We start from the raw sequence: 21,820 nt of genomic DNA, 5'->3' as shown, positions 1-21,820 counted from the left end.
TTTGTTCCATTCTCATGAGGGTTAGGTATGAAAACCTCTGAAAAGTTTTCTGAAGATTCTCAGAAAGAATCCAGTGAACTATCCCTGCTAGTGCAGATAAATAACAAGTAATTTATTTTACTTTAATTTTTACTTTATGATTTCATATGTGTCAGTGAAAACAGCCCTACATAAGTTACATATTTGTAGAATTGAAAGTTGAACTTGTGTTCTGTACTAGAGTGCTTCAATAAGAACAAAGCTAGAACTGAGATGTTAAATGTAACAGGAAGATTTATAGAAGAATTAGTAATTGATAATCACTTATAAAACAAAAATAGTGCTGATTGTTGATTTTTAAATCATAGCATAATGTTAAAATGTCTGTGAAGTGTGTTGACTTTTAATGCCTTTCAGAAATAAAAAAAATGGTTTCAATTTAACAGAAGTTCATCCTAACTATACAATGTTTGATAATTCCCAGGACTACTTTGCAGAGTTTAATTCCATTACCTGCAATTCAATGTGTTTTTCCTTTGTTGCTTTGATTATTTTCCATTCAGCATGATGAAAGTATTAGAAGGCACATGGAACAAATTGAACAAAGAAAAGAGAAAGCAGCTGAATTAAGTAGTGGACGACATGCTAATACTGATTATGCACCAAAACTTACACCATACGAACGCAAGAAACAGTGCTCGTTGTGCAACGTAACGGTACGTTGGATAGACGGAATACTGTCAGAATTCCAACACCAACCTAAGCCTTGAAGCTGCAAATTATACTTTGTTCACATCTACACTGTGCCTGCTCTGCTCTTGTAGAGTGCACCTTATTTTGGATTCTTCCATCTGTGTATCAGGTGGTGCATTTCAGAATGAAAGCCCAATATATGAAGTTAGATTGAAGTCAAAATGAGATGAGAAGCCAAGATTTTTTAAAATCTCTTTATTATACTGCTGGCTAGCAAATCATTATGTAATTTACTCTTAAGTCCTGCATGGAATATACTTACGTAAATTATATTGAGGAATAAAGTACTGCGCTTTAAATTCTGAACATGCTCCTGAAAAATTGCATGTATTATTTTAGTTTTAAAGTAGTTATTTATAGAATACACAATTATCAAGGAAAAAAAATTACCGTTAAGTCATTGTCATTACAGATTTCATCAGAAGTGTACCTTTTTAGCCACATTAAGGGGAAAAAACACCAACAAGCTGTGAGAGAAAACAGTAGTATACAAGGACGAGAGCTTTCAGATGAAGAAGTGGTAAGTTTTGTAATGTTTTTTTTCTGTATTACTTCTAGCTTTAAATGCCATCCAGCCGAGAAGCCTAAGAAAGTCTTGAAAATTCTTATAAAGGAATGGAACAAGAACGTTTGCGTTAACTTGGGAATAAGAGTGCCTTTTTGAATATAGAATACCAGTGAGAAGGAACGAAAGAAGCAGTGGGTTCAAATACTTCAGGCAATCACCATTTGAAATAGATTGTGTGTAAAGCGTGACTGGTTGCTTTGCTATCAATCCAAAGGTGTTTTTCATCTCACTATAATTTATCTTTTCATTATGAAAATCTCATGTGTTACAGGTGTCCACATTTTGCTTTACTTTTTTTTTTGTTTGTTCCTCCCTGTTTTTAAAATACCTTCATTCTTTCTTAGCTTATCAGCTATTCTGTGCATCAAGGTCAATAATGTTGAAAATCGTAATGCTAAATTCCTTTAAAATGTAAGATTGGAAATGCTTTGCAAGTATTAGCGTTGCTAGACAGAACAATAATTATTTTTTCAGTAGCTTCTTTAAAAAAATTCACACTTAGGGTGATTTTGAGGAAGCACTGGGGGCATTTTATACTAAATCAAGAAACTATGCTGTTATAAAGACAAGACTTCCAAATGGTTGTCTGATTCAATTTCTCGTTGCTGCTGCCTGAATTGAACTACAGGATTAAATCAAGGCCTTTTCTGTAAGACTAATTATAACAGTCAGACTTTATATTCTGTCTTATGCAAAAGACTTGTGAGTGCCCGTGTGTTGCACCTGTCAGATGTTCGGAAGAAATACTGTACAAGCCAGTTGTCCAGACATGATTCAGGTTTAGCTTCACTGTGTTCGGAAATCTCCTTCCAGCCAAGCTGATTCACATGATACTGCTCAGTATTTCTAGTTTTTGGCTGTCTCCTTCTTTCCTTCACAGTTCTTATTACTATCTTTATTTGTTGAAATCTTCTCTTTGTTTACAGCTTCTTACATCCAGTAGTAACACCTTTTCTTTTACTGTTTAAAAAACTTTGCAGAGTTAAGTCTCTGAGGTACTGACCACTGAGGAGGTTATTGCTGGAAAAACAGGAAAAGAAAATTGGAGAGATACAGTAGCCTGGAGGAATAAATTCTGCAGTTTGCCTACCTCTTCCTAACTGTAACGAAAGTACATAAACTGTCTTTGCAGTTTCTTTTTTCCTCTTTTACAGTGGTTAGTGGGAGTTGTGTGGTTTTGGGTTTGGTTTTAGATGCCAGGTTTACCTGACTGGATATACGGGAGAAGGCTTCGTACTGCGTTCATTTTACTAGAAATATAAGCTGTGAGATTTCACAGAATCTTTCATGTTGGTACGTGCACCAAAGTTTGGGAGTCCGTAGTGTTGAGTTTTCTTGTATCTCACCTTTGCTTATATCCACTGAGAATTGAGCTCTGATTCTTGCTGAGCATCTGCCTCAGATGAGTATGTCGGAAAACAGTGAACTAGATTTTCTTTTGACTGTTACACGCTATTCGCAACATCTAATTTGATAGATTAACCATTCCAGCTTCCAGAAAAAGAGATCATGTTGTAACAACTGTATTTGTGCCCAGCTGGGGAAAAAGAAGTTCCACTAGAGGGCACAGATATCTTGATTTTTGTGGTGTCCAGCATCATATGCTTAAATCCAGTGCTTTTCAGCAAAACGTTTCCATGTGTTCAAGATTAAGGTTAAATGTATGGGACTTCTTGAATGCGTACTTGGTGCAGGAGTGATTGGAGAAAACAGTTTTAACTGAATGATTACAATAGCAGATTTAAATATCCTTAATCAAGATGGTGCATAGTATTTGGCATGCTGGCAACATACGGATACTTCAATTAATATATGATTTATAGCTATATTTTATTTAGTCTGAGTATACAATTCTGAGCTGTATGTACTATTGCAATCTGGAATTTCCTTGACCTGAGGCCCTCTCTGTTTTTTGTTTTTCAAAGAACAGTAATAAGGTGTATGTGCTAGAGGTATGGTCACTGTAAAGTAGAAAAGTGATTCTATTTATCAGAGCGATCTGCTTTGTGTACCTCTTTATTCAGCATACATAGTTAATGCCAAACTTTGTGTCCCCCACAATTAAGCATTTAGTAACTTTAGTTAAGTTTTGAAATACTTGAGAAAAAATTTCCAAAGTATTATGCAGAAGTAAACCTGTATTCCAGGGAAACATAATATTTATAGTTACTTATTCGTCACTGTGTTCAATTTTTTAGTCAGTGAAGGTGTCTGTAGCGAGAACACACTTGTGCTACTTAAAGTTATTACTTGTCATCTGTGATGTCTATAGATAATATACATTTTGTCTGTGACCCTTCTTCTTTGACATAAAAGATTTTATTTATATCACCTTTGACCTAATAAAATTTCACCTTTAACCTTGTGCACTTGACACCTCAGATAACTTACTCTTGATCTTTGACTCATTTTGTGTTAAGCCTGTTAAGTATAATAGGTAGCTGCCTAGAAAGTCAGCTTTCTAAAAATTGTAATCTGACCATAGAATTTCTTTATTATTACTTGAGAAATCACAGAAGGACTTGAAATACGTTTGTTTTGACCGTATTGGTATCACAGAAGGTAAGATTTAAGTATCTCCTGAAGACTTCGGAAACTGATTGAAGTAAGCGATTCTATAATATGTCTTCATACATTAAGGATTTTTGTTGGTTGATTTGACCGTAAGCAAAAAGTTAAAAACTGTACTGAAGGATCATTGACGCTGATTTCTCTGGGCCAGGTGGATGCTAGTAGTTGATCTTGTCAGACACAAAAAACCCTCCTATGTTCTAGGGTTTTTCTCTTTGCTATAGCATCTCTAGGTTCTGTAATTTTACAGACATTTTCACAGGTAAAAGTAGACTTCATGCTGGAGCAGTTTTCCATTGTTCAGGAATCAAGCATATATTGTGCTTAATCCCAGCATACATTGTGCAAGAGCTGACAGCTGGTATTGCATCTTTAATAAGATTAATTCACTTGTAGATGTGATATGTTTGATGAAACTTGCAAGGAAAATAATTTTGTTATGAATGAAGACAGTCAAAATGAAAAAGCATGAAGTTATTTCTAAGATTGTACGACAGCTTCATTTCATCTCAGCTTTTGGGTTTTCTTCATTTGGATGTTTATTAGTCTCCAGCTGAAAAGGATGTAGATTTCTCTTAATGCAAAAATCTATTGATATTCAGACGGTGGTTAGTTATCATGTGGAAGCAAATGAAGTTCTAGTCACATTTTTTACTTCCTTTTTAGCTTTTCTTTTGTCTGGTCTCTTACAAATACATTTGTTCATGTAGGTGGCAAAACTCTTTCAGTAGGGTAGGCTTCAGGCTAAAAGTCATTTTTCCTTCCTTATATTGCTGAAACTTGCAGTGCTATTACTGCCCCGTGTTATGTCACCATTAACTTCAGCGCAGTAACAATGTTCTGTCTGCATTTTCTCTGTCTGCTTAAATGCATGTCTTCTTCCATCAAACTTAGCAGCTTTATCTTCTTTTTACATTGCTATGTTCTATTCTATTGATTTCCTGTCCCCTCTCTTAATATTCATATTACTTTCAGCAAAAGACGTTAAAAAGCCTGCAGTTTGGTTTCATTGGCTTGGCGGAATCGATCAGTGTGTTTGAAGCTGTGACTAACTGCTTTGCTGAATCAAAGCCTGCGTGACACAGAGGGCTTCTGACACGGCGGCCGTCCCTGCCAACGTGCCTGCCCTAAGCCTGCCCTGGCCTCGGCCATAGGGCAACAGCCATAGGGCAACACGTGGTGGCTTCATCAGGCTGAGGAGGCTGTGCGAGGACCTTGTAGATGTTTCTCCCACCTGTAGCTCGTAGATTATCTATTCGTTTTTATGCCACTCTGCTTTCCCTTTTTTCTTTGCCTTTCTTGTCTATCCTAGTTTGCTTTGAGAAATACACATGGCATCGTGATCCTTATGGCTTGCTTCCCTTGCACCATTGCCCTGTCTCTTACCTGTATCTCCTGTCATTTGAATATCACAGTTTAAAGGCGCTTTTGGAGTATGTATCGTGCAATTCCTTGCAGTCTATGAATGTTGCTAATAAGTGAAAAGCACTTCTAAAAAACATATGAAATAGATAAATTAACCAAACCCCTGCCAAGTTATATAAGGTGCATGCTAGAATTTTATGTATTCCAAAGCAGGATGGAGGAATAGTAACGAACCTTTGTTTGCGTATGTGAAAATTGGGCTTTTTTTTAAATCAGGGAAGAAAACTGACTCTATCGTCATGATATAAATGAAACAAAGAACTTCTTAGAGGTATGTTTAGATCAAATGAAAACATAATCCTGGGATGGAGCAAAGAGATTTGTTGTCTTGAAGATTGACAGCGTTACAATGTGAGGATTTCTAGAAAGACATGGTGGGTCGAGCCCACCCACGTTCCCTTTACAAAATCCCCAGCTAGTCAGTGACTACAGCTCGCCCTGTAATGTGGGCTGTCAAGTCGGCTGGGGTTGCAGCACAAGCCTTTTGTGGCATCGGTGTGTCTAGGTTGGAGCGGGGTCTGATTTACGATGTGGCAGGTTCCCCTGGTACAGGCACCGTTACCGTGGCAGGATCGCGCTTGTGCCAGGATGTGGTGAGAGGCTGCCTGGGAAAGAGGAGTGGTGCTGGTACAAGTTCCGTTCCAGCTGCGCAAGGTTTATAGCTGCAACACACAAGCAAAGTCGACGTTCTTATGAGTTGGAATTTCTAAAAGCTTTTTAGGGGTGAGAGGTTGTTTTTCTTTAAGAAACCGAGCTGTTTTCTCAAACCCGTGTGCTGCTTCCATTATTTCTTACAGAGGTGATTACTGAGTCAGAGAGACGTGGCATTGTTTTCATGCCTGACCTTTGCTCTTTTTCGTCTGTATTTACAAGGAGCTTTCTTGTCTAGAAACATGGTGATGCCTGAACTTTGCTATTATATTTTTTTTAATTCTCTATGTTTTCATTACAATTAAATTATATATAACTGTTGTTTTATTGCTTCGCCTTAGCAGTATTGGGGAAAAATGCTTTTTGCTTTCCCTTCTGAACCAGTGTTTTCAAGTTCTTCTATTTAAATGAAGAATAGCATCCTAGGAACTCCTTTGGTAAGCTGTCTAAAAGATACGATTAAGCAAAAGGGAAAATAGTAACACTGAAGATGAACAGCTTTTCCATTTCATCTAGTAGAGGAGTTTGAGGTATTTATACATGTGTGTATGTGGTCTTTTAAAAATTGTTATGCAAGAATAGTAGTTCTCTTTCTTCTTGGACTTTCATATGTATGTTACATGCCTACTTGTGTTGCCAAGTGTGTTTTTAGCTATCTTTATTCTGAGTTTCCCTCTGGTGAAAGTCCTTAGCAATCACTTTTCAGGTCTTCTCTTGTGTTTGATTATTCAAGGCTCTGGGCTCAGGCTTTCGTGTGAGTCATTTTTTCGCCTATGAACTCTGTGTGCCTAACATTTGCAGCCTTGGTGTTATACTAGTGTATGCTTGCTCTCCAGTCTCTCTTAAACATTGGAGTGATCAGTTATGACCAGTACAGTACAAGGAGATGATCTTGACTCAGCTCTGGTGGTGTATAATACCCAAGTCATTTCTGGTTAATACAGTGGTGCATATGGTCCGGTCATATGTTGAACAATATTACTGTTTCTTTTATCCACAGAGTTACAGAATATAGACTTCATTGTAAATTCTTTTTTTTTCTTGGCGTCTGATTATAGTTTTCCAACAGTAGCCCATTTTTCTTCTCTATTGCTCAGTGGAAGCAATCTGTAAATCACCTGCAAACAAGAACTCCCCATCCCAGAAAAGCCTCAGATCTCGGTTGACTTTGCTTTATGCAATTTCTTTTTTCCCTGAGGAAGGGAGGATTTTTTCAGAGAGGGGTTGTGTGTTGCTAGAGGAATGGAATTAGGCCAAGCATCTGTGGTCCATTTTTGTTTATGGATGTTTTGCATCTGTTGGATACCTGTGGTCCTTTCAGCACAGGACCTGTGGCCTTGTAAATCTGCTGTGAATACATTTATCCTAGAAGAAGCTGTCATGAGCGATCATGTAATTATAAAGTTTAATCCATGATGCAGTTTGCAGAAGGTCTCTCAGTACTCTATACATCAATTCTAGTTTTTTGTACTTTGTGGAGCAATTGCTTCCTACTTTTAATATATTATAAAGTGTTGTTTTTCTTGGCAAAAACGTACATGATTAATTGTTTATTGGCTGTGTCTTTAATTGTGATAGATCACTGCCAACAGCTGCCCCCTTCCTCCTTTTGGCTTGGATATCTTGAATATTCACAGCCAGTAAGCAAAGCTACTGCTGGCAGGGCCAACTGCACTCTCATTTCCCCCTTTCTCTTGCTTGCCCTTGCAGCCAGATGCTAATGTCAGTGCCTTCCAGCTTGCTTCCCTGCTCTGCAGAGTGATGCTTTCCATGTCCAGTGTGCAGAATTCTCATTCTCATGGAAGAAACTTTGCTTTCTATTCCCATGTTTTGGAGCGACAAGTTGGAAAGGGAATGATATTAAAAATCACAAGAAATATCTGAACCTACTATTCAGAATATTATTTACTATTTAACTTAGTGACAGGCTGTTGTATCATTGAATTTATGGACAAGCAAGGTGATTAAAAGTGCAGTCAGTACTTGCAGTACCGATAGTATTTAGCTTAGACATGCTAAAAAGCAGTACTAGTCTGTCACTTAAAAAATTTAATCTTCGAGAAGTGAAGGAAAAACTACTTTTACAATGTAAGATAAGTCTTCAGATTTTAATGAATAATAAAAGTTTTTTTAATCTGCACTCATCTTCTTCTGAAGTACGTTCTAGTGTAGAAATTCATTAAAATCTTGATTTTGATAAAATAATAATTGAATATCCATTACTTTTTATAACCTGCTTCTTCACTTATGAAGCACTTAAAATAACACTTATTAATGGTAACAGGTAAATACCTTACTTATTTTGAGTCTTCACCATATTTTTTAGTGGATCATCATTTGTGGTGTTATAACAGTATTTGATCACAAGCATTTGATCTCTTTGATTAAGCATTAATGACCTTTTGTGTTTCAAGCTGTCATTGTTTATGTTGTTGAAAATTGAATTTTACATTTGATATAACTCATAGTCTGCTTCAGCATCTGTTTTCCATAATAAATACTGTCCTAAGCTATGAGGAAAAAATGAAATACTGAGGAGTTTTGTTGAAACATGTAATAAAATCGTGAACGAATATTCCTGTGGTAACTTGATTTAGAATCAAATCTTAAAAGCCTCTTCAAAATTTGGCAAATACATCCCTTAAGTGATTATATACAAGTAAGAAACGGTTATTCCTGACATTGGTAATAAATGTAGAAAACATTTTTTAATTATTTTCTGCGGTTAGGGGATAATGTTTATTTTGAAACAGGTAAAGATGTTAATTCAAAAGATATATGTAGGCTTCAGAATAGTTACCTATTGATTTGCTAGAATATATTCCTTATGTACCTTACGTTTATACAAGATACTCTGTTTGCCATTAATTTTTTGTATTAAAATGGTAAATGAAGGACAGCAATTTTTATGTGATATAAGCTACTACAGGTATTTCTTTATAATCTTCCTCGTGTTTATTATTTTAATGCTCATACAAGCAGGCAAGTAAAAACAAGTGTTTGGAAGTTCTGAGGATCGAATTTAGATAAATAGCTAGAGTCAGATATTTTTCAAGTTACCTTGGTCTGCAGAATTGGGTTAGAAGACTTGTAAGAATGCCTTTTCTTTCTGAACTTAGGGATTCAAGGTTGGAAAGAATACAAAAATAATAAGAATAACCAGTCTTACGGTATTCTGGCACTTCTGCTTCAGTTCTGGCCAGAATCCAGAAATACAGAGGGGAATGAAAATGAAAAATAATAGGAAAGAAAAAAACCCAACAACTATAAACTTTGCAGATTCCAAGAAGGTCATTTTGGCTCAGTTTTTTGGGTGAAAGTCCAATAGCCAGAAGGGTTTTCCACTTACGTGAATTGGTTAGTTTATCCATAATGGAAACATAGCTAATTAAGCGCTGCGTCACACGCCGTATAAAACGGACTGTGCGTTGGAAAGGTCAGGCCTTTACATGCCTGTTGCTGGACAGTAAGGTTGCACTCCAGTGCTGCTTCGTGGTAGCACAGGACCCTCCAGAGCTTATAGAAAGCAGCAGAAAATACTTGATATACTAGGTGATGATCCTGGCCAGTCCTGCCAGCGACTGGCTGCCTTCAGACCGGAGGATTTTCAGAGCCTTCCTTCCCTGACTGCTACCGCTGCGTATTAGGAGGAATATTGTGCTTCGGGAGAGCCAGGAAGGAGCCACGTGTGCACAAGAGAACAGAGGATCTTAAGTTATGACTGCCCTGCAGCAACAAATGCCAGGCTCTGATTTTCTTCTCGACTTGAGCAGATACAGATGCTTTACTGCAATATTGTCCTACCCATGCAGTCTTGCCCAGGCAGAATTCATAAAAAGGCAATGCTTGCTTAAGAAGAAAGGAAGGAGAAAGAAGTATTTGTGTTATGTTCACTCCTAATTTTAGAACGAGGAAATTTTGTTAGGAAGAGATCTATTTGGCACACTTTACATCACAATTTAATAATGTTACTATGAGTATTTGCTGAATAGTGAAATGAATAGTAGCTTATATGTAATACAGAGAGCCAAAAGTGTCGTAGTCAAAGAGATTGGGAGGAAAATAATTTTGCAATTGTGTTCTGGTTTGATAAATACTGATGTATCCAGCATTTCATCTGTCAAGATCTGATACATGGATGTTGTTGCTGTAATCAGGACATTAGATGGGAAGAGCTAGACAAGAGTAATGGTCTTGTGAATGGATATTGTGTGAAGAGGGTGTCAATTAGGACATTTATTCTCCAGCTATTGAGTTTTGTATAGATTACCGAGGTTCAGAATCCAGGTTATGGTATGGTTTTCCTCATCCAAACCAAAGTGGGCTGTACTCACCTGTATAGCATTTTGGCATTTTTTAGTATTTACTACGCTTTTCATGGAGAAATTTTGCAACTGGGTTCATTCTGGAGTCTGAAAAATGTAGTTTATTTCAGAGAATATTGGTAGTAATGCTGTGATCCTTGTAATATAAACATGTATAAGAAAGGGGTGTAATTCAGTGTGTAGAGAAAAACTTGGTTATAAGAAGTGCTTAGTCAATTAAAATTATCAATTTTAAGATATGAAATGAACTAGGTAGTTTTTCAGTTTCAGGCAGTCGAATGAGACTAGGCAATAACCAGCAAGAATGTGACTTCATGGGTGACCTTATTAGTTTTAGCTATAATGGTTTTGGCAACTGTATTTCTCATGAGTTTGCAGATGAGGCCCATCTGTTGCATTTGGAAAGTTTCAGGATTCTCAGTGACTAAAAATCAGAACAGTTGAGGATGGAGGAAGAGGAGAGAAAAAGCAAAGACTTTTTCTTAAATAATCTCTCTTGTCTGCTTTGTTGTAGCTGCAGTTTTACATGTGCGTTTAGTGTCAGTTCCTATCACTTTGGTTGTAAATGAAGTATTGAAACTTTTACAGGAAATTTATTTTAGTTTTTTTAAAAATTTCTTAAGTGTTATATAAAAATTATTAGAAGTCTATATGGCTATGTCAAATGACAACATGTGTCTATACAGAATGCCATTAAATATCAAATGGTATGTATTTACCAGGTTGCTTTTATGTTTCGTAAGCCTTCTCAGCTAGAGGCATTCTCCCTGTGAGAAACAGGTACAGTATGTGACTTCTGAAAATAACCTTTAGTTTGGGTGAACGCATGTAAATAACACTGAAGAAAAATAGCAGGAGTATTTCTACTCTAATGCATCACTGAGCCATCACCATAACAGTATGCATAGAGGAATATATGCAGATGGTCATGAAGAAATAAGTCAGTGTTCAGTTCTTGTTTCCATGTTTTGCAGCTGTACATCACAAAATAGTACAGACTAACTGCTCTTCGTGACACCAATTCTGCCGTCTTCATGAAAGTTGATGGCTTATTTTGTGACATAGTTGATCTCAGCTGTGCAACTTGGAGGATGAGTTTTTCAAGTGCGAAGAATGATGGCAAAGATCTTGCACATAATGACCGTCACAGCTGGTGCTGTTTTAATCCTGAGATAAAAAGTATTGTGTTAGGACAAAGCCAGCAAAATTACTATACTATATGTAAGTCTTTAAAACAAAGACTTTAGAGAAATTGTACAGCTAAAATTGACATTGCTGGTGTAGAAACTGAAACTGCAATGAAATGTTTTTGGTAGGTGTGAATACAGATGTTAATAACAGAAACTTTCATTAGAAAAGAGCCTTTACTTAATAATGCTTTGAATTTATAGTGGCCTAAAGTCTCCAAAGATCTGACGGTTTGCTAATATCTGAGGGTTTGGAATGATTGTCAGTCAGAATGCTCTCAACATAGCACAGAATCAGGCCAGTAATGTCCCTTTGCGTTGTCATAAAAACAAACCCCAGCCTCTATGGGGAGGGTAAATTAGTCTTAGTAACTATTACTGCATTTAGCATTTACTTGTATAATAATAAAAAAAAGTAAAAGGCTTTCAGGAAGACTTGAATAGATTACCCAGTTATTTTGCATAACCTTTATTAGGAAATAAAAGCCTCGAAGCTCAGTAATAGCTTAAATAAAAGCATTCAGAAGATGAAACAAGTTTGCCTTCTAAACACTGCACAGGCTTCCCTCACTTTCATACGCTTACAGCAATTACTTTTTTTGTATTTTAACCTGTCCAGCCAGTAGTTGTGCAAGTAAAATTGCTCATTAATTTAATTATCTAAAGGATTGGACATACTGTACTTCAGTGTGACTCAGTGGATTTAAAAATCTTTATTTTTTCAGATAACTAGTAGGAGCTTAACAAAACATGGAAATAAATATTTTTACTGTGCTCTAAAGCATTAATATAGCGGCAGCAGCTATCTTCAGGTGTCAATTGTCATGCAGTACCAAGCTATTAATTATACTTGTTTCACACCTGAGTGGTGTAGGTTTGCCTACTGTGATAATCCTACACTTTGATCTGTGCCTTCAAAAAGTGACCGTGTTTGTGACACAAGGTGTTATTACTCTAGCCTTACTTTAATGAGCTCCATGTGTGAAGTCTGATATTAATCCAAAGTGCCACACGTGAAAGCTGAGAACTCTGAGAAACATCGTTCACGAAGGTGCTCGAGTTCATGTGAACAAAATGGTTTGAAACCATCCTGTGTGCTATTGACAGCAAGACCCCTTTTGGCCCTCACAGGCTGATAAATGAATGTGCTTGTTGAACCCTGTAGTTCTCTCCGAGTCACCTGCTAAGCCCAGATAAGATTAGGAAGAAGAGTGTCTGCGAGGGGGATACGGGGCTTTGTCTCACCCGTTTCTGCCTAGCAGAAGTCTGATACCAGGTTTGCTGTTGCCGTCGTGCAGCAGGACAGCTGACTGCACCTGGGTGGAGATGTTCTCCCCGTGTCTAAAGTGGTGTCCAGTTCAAAGTGCAACGTTCACTTCGTTTTGCTCTGCTGTCACTTTGAAGGATATAGTAAGTAGTTTGAAGATCTGATGAACCAAAAAGCCAGTTTCACTGTTGAACAAGCTGTAGAACTATAGTAATAGTCCTTGTTAATTCTGTGTATCATACGTGCTTCATCTCACTCGTAAGATGTAAAGTAAACTAATGGTAAATTAGAGTGCTAGGTTGTACTAGTTCTGCTTGGAAAGCAGGGAAGTACATATCAAATCCCACTAAATTTTTTTTTTTTTTCCCCAATACCTAAGCATCCAAAAAATGTCGCAGGTTAAGTACTCTGAAGCTTGGTAGCAAAGCAGGAGTAGTGTTGTCTGTTTCGAGGAAGCCCTGTCGCTTCTTAACATTGAACAATTCAAACCCATCAGTTTCCCGTGAAGTTTCATCCTTACGACCAAGTTTCTGTTTTTTAAAAGAAAGTTTTAAGGGAAAAGCTATTTTTAAGTGAGTGTTGAGGGGATACATCTCTCTGAGCAGACAAAAGTGAACTGGGGTTTCATAACCAGCACTGAGATGGTTTATGTTCTCTTGGTTAAGAACGAACTCATCAAAAACTGAGATATTTTGCTAGTCTTGTATAACTGAATCGTATTCAAAGGGGACAATCTTTTGAGATACCTTAAGAAAGTTTTCCTTTAAGCACTTCTTGCTAAATGTAAATGAAAAATATTAAAGACAAGCGGGGGAAAATGCTTACAGAAGCTGTTAGAATCACGTTACGTGTGGACGTAGCAACATTCGTGGTTTAAACAACTTGTACAATACATTGAGGAAAAAATGGGAGTTCTACAGGGTAGGCAGTGTAGCAAAGTTAAAGTCACTTATTTAAGAATTTGCTTAGATTATCATGCTTGGTTTTTCATGTATAATATTCAGCATTCATTTTGCATTCTTATGATTTGAGATAGAACTTTCAGTTACTGTTTTGACCGATTATGTATTGCTAGGTTATGTCACGCAGCAATGCTTTACAAAAACTAAATGGTCTTTTTCCGGGAAATTTTGCGTAGACTTATTTTACTTTCAACAGGCATAATATTTTCCTGAATCAGTGAAAGAAAATATAGGTTGTTTTCTGGAAAATACCTTCTATAAATTTTTCAACACTTCACCTTTTTGATTTTTAAGGATTCTTACCAAAATGGAAGGAATAACCACATCTGATTGTGGCACTAATCATTTTCAAGGATAATTTTTCCTAATAAGCAATGATGACCTGTACTTCATAATGCGTTCTGCATTGTGTAAGAAAACAAATATAAGCCTCAGTTTGTTAAAAATGGGGTAAATATTTTCTCATAACTGGCATTGAACTAGTTGTTTACTGTTATTTGTAAAAATGGACAATTGGCCGTTGTAGCGCAGTAGTGCACGCAGCCGTAACGCGGTGCCCACTGACTGCATCGAGGCATTTTTATGAGCGATTTCAGTAGTGTGAAAGTGTCTGTTAGTCTTTTATTGTCGTGGAACGATGTGGCAGTATCATGCAGAACATCAGGTTACAGATATTTTTCAACCGAAGTAGATTAACTGTGGGCGTTGTAGTGGTTTAAGTGGGTCACTTTTAAAATTGTCTAAGTTTATTGCACTGACAGGGGAGGGTCTGAAGTACATTGATTGTTCAGAAGAGGTTAAATTCAATAATGCACATTTAAATTGAAAAGTAAGTTTAGAAGGGGCAGTCGAGTAGAAGTCCTTGGTTGTTGAAATGGAACTTGCTGGGTAGAGTACTTAGAGTAAATTTCTAACTTGAGAGTACTAAGGAAAAATGAGGTAGTCAGCAGTTTAGCAGCTGTGGGGTTTTGGGGAGTTTGGTTTTTTTGGGAGGGTTTTGCTTGTATGAGTAGTTTCTGGGTAGTCCGCTGGTCACTGGGATTGTTACAAGCACCTACCTGTGCCTTGATGGATAGCATAGGTCAGTCAAAATGGAGAACAGCACCTTTAGGGGAATAGCTTTGTTGGTTATTCATCTCTAAATGATGAATACTTATTTTAAATGTAGACCTTGAACTGTGTTGGGGTAGTCTGTACTTTCACTGAAAGTACCTCTGAGGAAACAGGAAACTTTTGGTAACATTTTTCTAAAATCTTGAAACAAAGTTTTTATTTAAAATCACAGTGTAGTCACATTGCATTTTATTGTGCTTTATGTAAAAACTGTACTATTTCATAATTAAAGTGTTTCTTTTGTGGGCAACTGAGATTTTAGCAATATTTTACTTAAATGCAAATTTGTTAATGTGAGAGGAGAAGTAATATTCCCATCAATAGATGATAATGTAGTAAGTAGTGAATAGTTTCGATGTATTGTAACAAAAGTTAAGACAAATTTAGACTTAAAATCATAAACCACAATTAGTTCATTTAATATAATGAGTTATGTAGATAGGGCAGGGCAATGTAGCTGTAAAAGGCAGCTTGGAGAAGAGAGAGGAGGAAAACTTGGAGCTCATACCTGTTAAGTGACAGTTTTTTGAAAATGAATGACAATATTTATTGTCCTTTACTTCTCTGGATAATTATTCTCACTTATTACAAAATACCCACGATGTGTTCTCTCTAGTGTGAAATAATCTCTTTCCCAAAGTTTATTTTAAAATTTTTGTTCATTTTCTTAACTTTTTGTTAAATATTTACCACTCTTATTTCCTGGGAAGATAATCGGTAATCTCCATCACATACTGTAAGATTAAATGTATTTTGGTATTTTCTGCAGGAGCACCTGTCATTAAAAAAGTACATTGTGGATATTGTGATTGAGAGTTCTGTTCCTGTGGAGCCATTAAAAGATGGAGAGGAGAAACAAAAAACCAAGAAAAAAGCCAAAAAGCTAAAGGCACGGATGAACTCCAGGTAGTACAAATTTCTTGTTATTTTTTTTTGTTTAAGTTTTGTTCTAAACTTTACCTTTTGTCCTTTACTGTGAGTGCAGTGGAAGGCTGAAAAAAAAATGAAAATTATTTGCTTTGGGAGTGTCTTGAAAATAATACTGATGAGCCTAATTTATGGCCACTTTCTCTGATTGAGAAAGAAAACTGAATATCGATCTGGAGCCCTTGGTTTCACCTGTTAAGAGCTTTTCTCATAATTGGATGCCAGTGCCCTGCCAAAACTGTAGCCCCTTCTAGCATACAATAGCATGTTTAAATTTGTGTAAACCATGCCTATTTTTCTTTCTAGCTATTGATTTTTAAATGAAGTATCAAAGAAAATCAATAGTAATCAACAAATAGAAGTCAGCCTGCTGTAGTGTCAAATCCCATGACTAAATTTAATCATTTTTTGTTGCCTGTCACAACAAAAAGAAAGTTAAAAATATCTTAAAATGGAAAGTGAGTTGTCAGACCTGCAATTTGTTATTAGTCTAAAAAGTGACATCTGCAAATCAGTATGATAGCAGAACATCATTATAGCATGAACTGGCAGAATCAGTCTTTATAGCTGAATAGTTCCCTGCTGAGGTTAATACTTAACTGAATATTGTAATATATTTTTGCATTTATCTCTAAAGATACTTATCAGAAGGTGAGAATCATTGTCACATATTATTCTCTGCCTTGTTTTTAAGCAAGAAGAGTTAGAAATAAGAGAAAAACACCTGAATGGATTTTTAGAACTACAGTAGAAATGTGATGTTTTCTTAACTCATAATAGTGCTAATAATGGCACACTAGACTTCAAAACCACAATACTTTAACAATGTGCTACTGTTTCTGATTGTTTTCCTCTCTGAATGAGCAAACCCACTATCTGACTACTACCTTTAGAACAGACTGTTGAAACTGGATAACATATTCTTCCAGGTTACTGATTGCTTAGGATGCAGAGTTGTTCATATTACCTGCTGATTTAATGCAGTCATTGGGTTCAATTTTAAATCTTTCTCAAGAGCTGCTTCTGTTGAATTTAGTCAGAAATTTGTCAGACCAGTGAATATAAGCTCAAATAATAATTTGTTATTGGCACCAATAGTTGAAAAACTTTTTCAGAACATTTTGAATTCTTACGTGTCAGACTGGTGGGTGAGTCAGCATATTCGTCATCAAAAATTATAATTAAAACAGTCATAAAGGGGCATCATTTTACAAAGATGATATACTGTTGAGAAATACAGTGAAAGTTTCAAAACTAAGAGGAGTTACATTGGTGAGACATGAAATTCATGTTCATTAAGCTTATTTTTAGTTTTGAAGGGTGACTAAACTTTTCAATGAGATTACTGTCCTTGAGGATAACGGAGAGTTAAATTGAATATTTCACCATGAGTTTCTAAAAAAACTTAATAATAAAAATGTCCAGTAGCAATATGAAGCAAAGCTTGTTCCATAGAATTTCAAACAAAAAATTGATTAGGAAAAAAAAAGAATCCATTTAGGAAATTAATTTTAGCCATGCCAGTCTTGCCAGTCTTCTACAGTTACTATAATTGACACTTGAGTAATAGTACTAGGCATAGTAATGACAATACTGCCTGGTTGCTCCTGCATGTAAGCTTATTACTGGTGAGGTGGGGAGGTTTTCCATTTTCAGAAAATGAAAGAGGACTATCTTAAGGGATGTGGCTAAAGCAATTAAAGCAATAACCTCATAATTACAATATGAAATACTAAATTAAATAATTTAGGGAGTCTATTGCTTTTCTGCCCAACAACCTGGACAGTACTACCACCAGATGGTTGGGGATTTACTGCTCAAAATCAGCTCAAAACTTCGGTGGAATATATAGTTTAAGTATTTAATAATTAATTTATTGAGGATGGTTTGAAGGTGAAGGACTTTTGATGTCAATAATTCACACAGTTTCACAGGTGTTAGCATGTTATCTACAAACTGTGTTTCAGTATGTTCTTGCAAGTATTCCTCTTCTCTAGAAAAAGAAATAACAAACCTCCTTATACCTCAAGACTTGGAATTATACATTCATTTCGATTTCTAGGAAGCTGTGATGTTTTAAACTCAAAAAAAAAAAAGGAACTGCATCCAAATAAGTTCCCATTGCTCTCCTGAGTTTCTCGATCTTAAATCACTATTGCAATATCAAAGCAATGAAGGGCAAAGGTGAATGAGGGGACAAATTGTGGTCAATGGGTTATTAGATATGTTGAGAAATTTTGTTAGTCTTATTAATAATATTTATAACCCTAAGCCATTAAACTGGTGCCATGGTAACAACTGATATATAGCTAAATAAATTATCTCGGGTTAACATGTATATGCTGCTATCAGAAGAGTATTTTGGTACCTGCATGGCAAAAGGAGGCTTGACAATAGCTAAGCTCAAAGCAGTAGAGGTGTAGTTACCAGCTAGGAAGTCCACACAGTGGAGAGATGCTTTGCAGTGGATTTAAAGCACTCCAGACCTGCTCATTTAGTATCAGATCTTTTCGGTGATTATTCATGTTTGACTGACTTGTCTGTACAAAACTCAAAGCTGAAATGTGTTGTTTCTGGCTAAGAGGCAGGAAAGAAGGCAAAAGGTTAATAAAGGAATCTCACCTTCATGTTTAATACTAAATTCAGTTGTGATTAATAGCTTTATTAATGATCCACAAATCAGAGCTACTGGTAATGTCACAATATTTGCATGTAACATAGGTTGTACAGGTTAAGCAAGCCTAGGGAAAATTTGAGTAGCTTTGGAAAACTTGATCCACTTGTGTGAACAGAGAACACAAAGAAACGTTTAGTATATGTATCTGAGAGAAATAATAGGAATTAGATCTTTACTAAAAATGTTTTTTTTGCAGTGCAGCAGTGAAACACATTTCCCATTGGAAGCCATTGTCAAAATCTTAGATTTAAAAAAAAACAATTGGACATTTGTAAAGTTGACAAGAATGTCAGGTGACAGCAGTTAATGTTCAGAGTACCTTGGGAATTCATAGGAAACACTGGTTTTATGGGTGCAAGTTGCCCTGAGGCAGACTTTTTTTTTGACTTCTGTGCATAGGGGCTTTTGGCATTTTCTGCTGGGCCTGATTATGGGTGCGTTTGGTTCGAGACAGATCACATACCTCCTCGCAGACTGAGTCCAGCATGCCACTTAAGTTTCCTTAAGTGTGTGTACAGGTTTTTCTGAAGAATTTTCCAGGCCATGAATGATGTTGTCCCTTGTTCGTCTGAGAACACAACCTCAAGAGGCTTGAACAGCAGATCTCCCTGAAGTCCCTAGAGATCCGTGTTGCATCCATGAAGTCTTCATTTCAGAATTAAAATCGAAAGAGCAGTTTTAAAGGATCAAATGTTTTCAACAGCTAAATGCTTTTAGTGCCTGCTGGATGTTTCTTCATCACAGGACTCTGTCTCAGAATTGAATTTTTCTGCATCACTGTAGTATCTGAATTAGTTTTATTTGTGTGTGTATATTGTTAAAAAATGTTACAGGATTACCACTGTGAATCCTGTTTTGGTTGCTGAGCTGGTGATGATTTTCACCTGTTGGCTGAAGCCAACAAGCAGTGGAAAAAAGTCTTGTCTTCCTTTTCCTACTTTTTGGCATATGGCCCGCATAAATAATTCTTTTAAGGAACTGAAGAGGTTTGTGTTTCTCTTTCTAGCAGTAAAACAGTCATTCCAGGAGGTATTTACTTCTGTGCTGTGTGCCTAACAAGGCTCGTCATGTTACAATACAGTGATTTCTAACTAATCACTGTATTGTAACATCATGAACCTTGTTAAAATAATTAATAAAAAATGCTTCTGTACCTGTAAATACAACAAATTATTTATATGTTAATTATAAGCTCTGTGATGTAGTGATCTTCTGATCCGCACTGCATGTCTAAATTGCTAATATTTTCATCAGATGAATATGATAATTTTGTAATAAACGATAGGTTACTGCAGTTGTATGTATCACTTGTACCATTTTCTGCCATTTGGAAAGTCAACTTAAATACACTATTTGTGTGCTGATGTTATTCTAAAGTAGTAATATGAATCATAAATTGTTAATGGGCAATAGTTAAGCATCAGTGTGGATTATGACAGGACAGAATTGACAAATGCTGTGCATTATTATGAAATAGAAAAAAAACCAAAGGTTAGCATTATCTTGCTGTTATTACATACTGTACACTTTAGACAGTAGTCAAAAATAATGAATATTTTCTCCTCCAGGGCAAAGGAATACGAGAGCTTGATGGAAGCAAAAAATACTGTCTCTGATTCCCCATTTAAAGCCAAGTAAGCATTGAACTTTATATTAGACATACACTTTTTTTTTTTCTGTATCTATAGCAGAAATGCCTCTGAAATTTCCAGTGGAGCAGGTGTGGTAAGGTTCCTACTCAATATGGGGTGTACTGCCCTCTTGAATTACAGAACTGTTTCTAATACAAAAGGTCAGACCTTATAAATGCTTTTTTTTTTTTTTCTGAAGGCACTGTATGTCTTAAACCATCTAAGATACAGTAGTAAAGAGAACATATGCTCATCCTTTTCTTACCTGGAAGCAAGAAGATTCCAGCTTTGTACTTCAAGACTGATGGTGAAAATTCAGCACTGGAATTCTGGGGCCGAAAATCTTAACATTTCGCCTCCATTTGGTCAGAAACAAAGGTTCATATGGTGAAGGCACGATACTTTAATGCACAGGTGTCTTAATCTGGCATTGAGCTTTTTAAAGGATAGACTGTTTTATTGTCTAAGATAAGGCACAGATGAAAACAATTGGATGGAAAGATTAAAACAAGGCCTATTATCGCGGACAAATTTCTCCTTTTAGATTGAAATTGAAAATTGCTCAGCTTTTGCTTTCTGATTCCATTGAAACTAGTTTACAAGAGATGCAGTATATTTGGATTTCCAAAAAGCTTTTGATAAGATCCAACACCAAAGATTGTTAAAACAAACAATATAGCTGTGGCGTAAGTGGAAATCAGTTAAAAAACTGAAAAGAGTAAAGTATATGGTCAGTCCTGGCAGAGCAGGGAGGTTACCAGTAGAGTTCTGCACCATGTGATGTTCAACATATTCACAAGTGACTTGGAAAAAGGGGGCAAGCAGTGAGGTGACACAGTTTGCTGCTGATGATGCAAAGATATTCAGGATGGTAGAGACAAGAGCTGATACCGAATGATAATTTTGAAGAGAGTGAGTGACTCGGCAGTAAAACGGCAGGCAGGTGAAATCCAGTGTACGTTAAGTGCTACACAATGGAGGGGGAAGGCAGAACTCAAGTTACATCTTCATGTGCAAAATGTGGGCTTTCAATTTACAGAAGTGATAGGTAGTTCCAAGAAAACATCACCTCAGTACTCTTAGCAGTTAAAGGAAGTCCTTTGTTAAAATTATTTAGAGAGGAGCAAAAACAGAACAAAGAATGTCATTATGTACAAATGCCTGGGCTCATCTACAGCTTTTGAATACTATGTGCAATTTGGTTCTTCATCTCAGAAACAACATGCTAGAATTGTGGAAGGTTCAGAGAGGACAGGAAAGGAAATCAGTAATGATTTCCGGTATAACTTCTGTATTAGGGACCTAGTAAACTAGTACTTCCCATTCTAGAGAAAATTGCGATAATAGGAGGAAGTTTTAATGGGAATTATGTTACAGAGATCTACGAGGTCGTAAATAGCATGGAAAAGATGGGTGTTGATTGTTTGCTGTCCTTCCTGGTACCAGAACGAGGGAGCAGAGAACGAAGCTGGAGCCAGGTTCAAAAAAAACCAAAGACAGCAGTTCTTCATGCAGTCTGAAGTTAGATGTATGGAACTCATTGACAAAAATCACGCAGATGTTAAAAGTTTACCTGCAGTACTGCAGTTCTAGGAAACTACATCCAGCCCAAGGGATTCCTAAGCTGAAAATGGCGACACGAAACAGATGAGTAAAGAGGATTATGTATGCTTGTCCTGTCCTTAATGTGCTGAGACATCCATTTGCAGTTCGTTGTTAAACAGGGTAGCGGGCAGATGGTGTGCCTGCCTGAGAGTTGCACTCATGAAGTCTGTGGCAGGTCA

General features: G+C 36.5%; 1 protein-coding gene across 1 annotated transcript in view; it reads left to right on the top strand.

The window, feature by feature from the left end:
- Positions 1 to 21,820, top strand: part of SCAPER (S-phase cyclin A associated protein in the ER) — a 159,477-nt gene that overhangs the window by 56,788 nt on the left and 80,869 nt on the right. Inside the window, exons 19-22 of the mRNA XM_086620331.1 lie at positions 543 to 695; positions 1,145 to 1,252; positions 15,571 to 15,707; positions 19,974 to 20,039. Of these exons, the coding sequence (XP_086476457.1) occupies positions 543 to 695; positions 1,145 to 1,252; positions 15,571 to 15,707; positions 19,974 to 20,039 (464 nt within the window). The remainder of the gene's footprint in view (positions 1 to 542; positions 696 to 1,144; positions 1,253 to 15,570; positions 15,708 to 19,973; positions 20,040 to 21,820) is intronic.

The sequence above is a fragment of the Tauraco erythrolophus genome, chromosome 14, assembly GCF_009769465.1.
Source record: "Tauraco erythrolophus isolate bTauEry1 chromosome 14, bTauEry1.pri, whole genome shotgun sequence".
Classification (NCBI taxonomy): domain Eukaryota; kingdom Metazoa; phylum Chordata; class Aves; order Musophagiformes; family Musophagidae; genus Tauraco; species Tauraco erythrolophus.
This window is presented reverse-complemented; position numbering and strand designations above follow the sequence as displayed.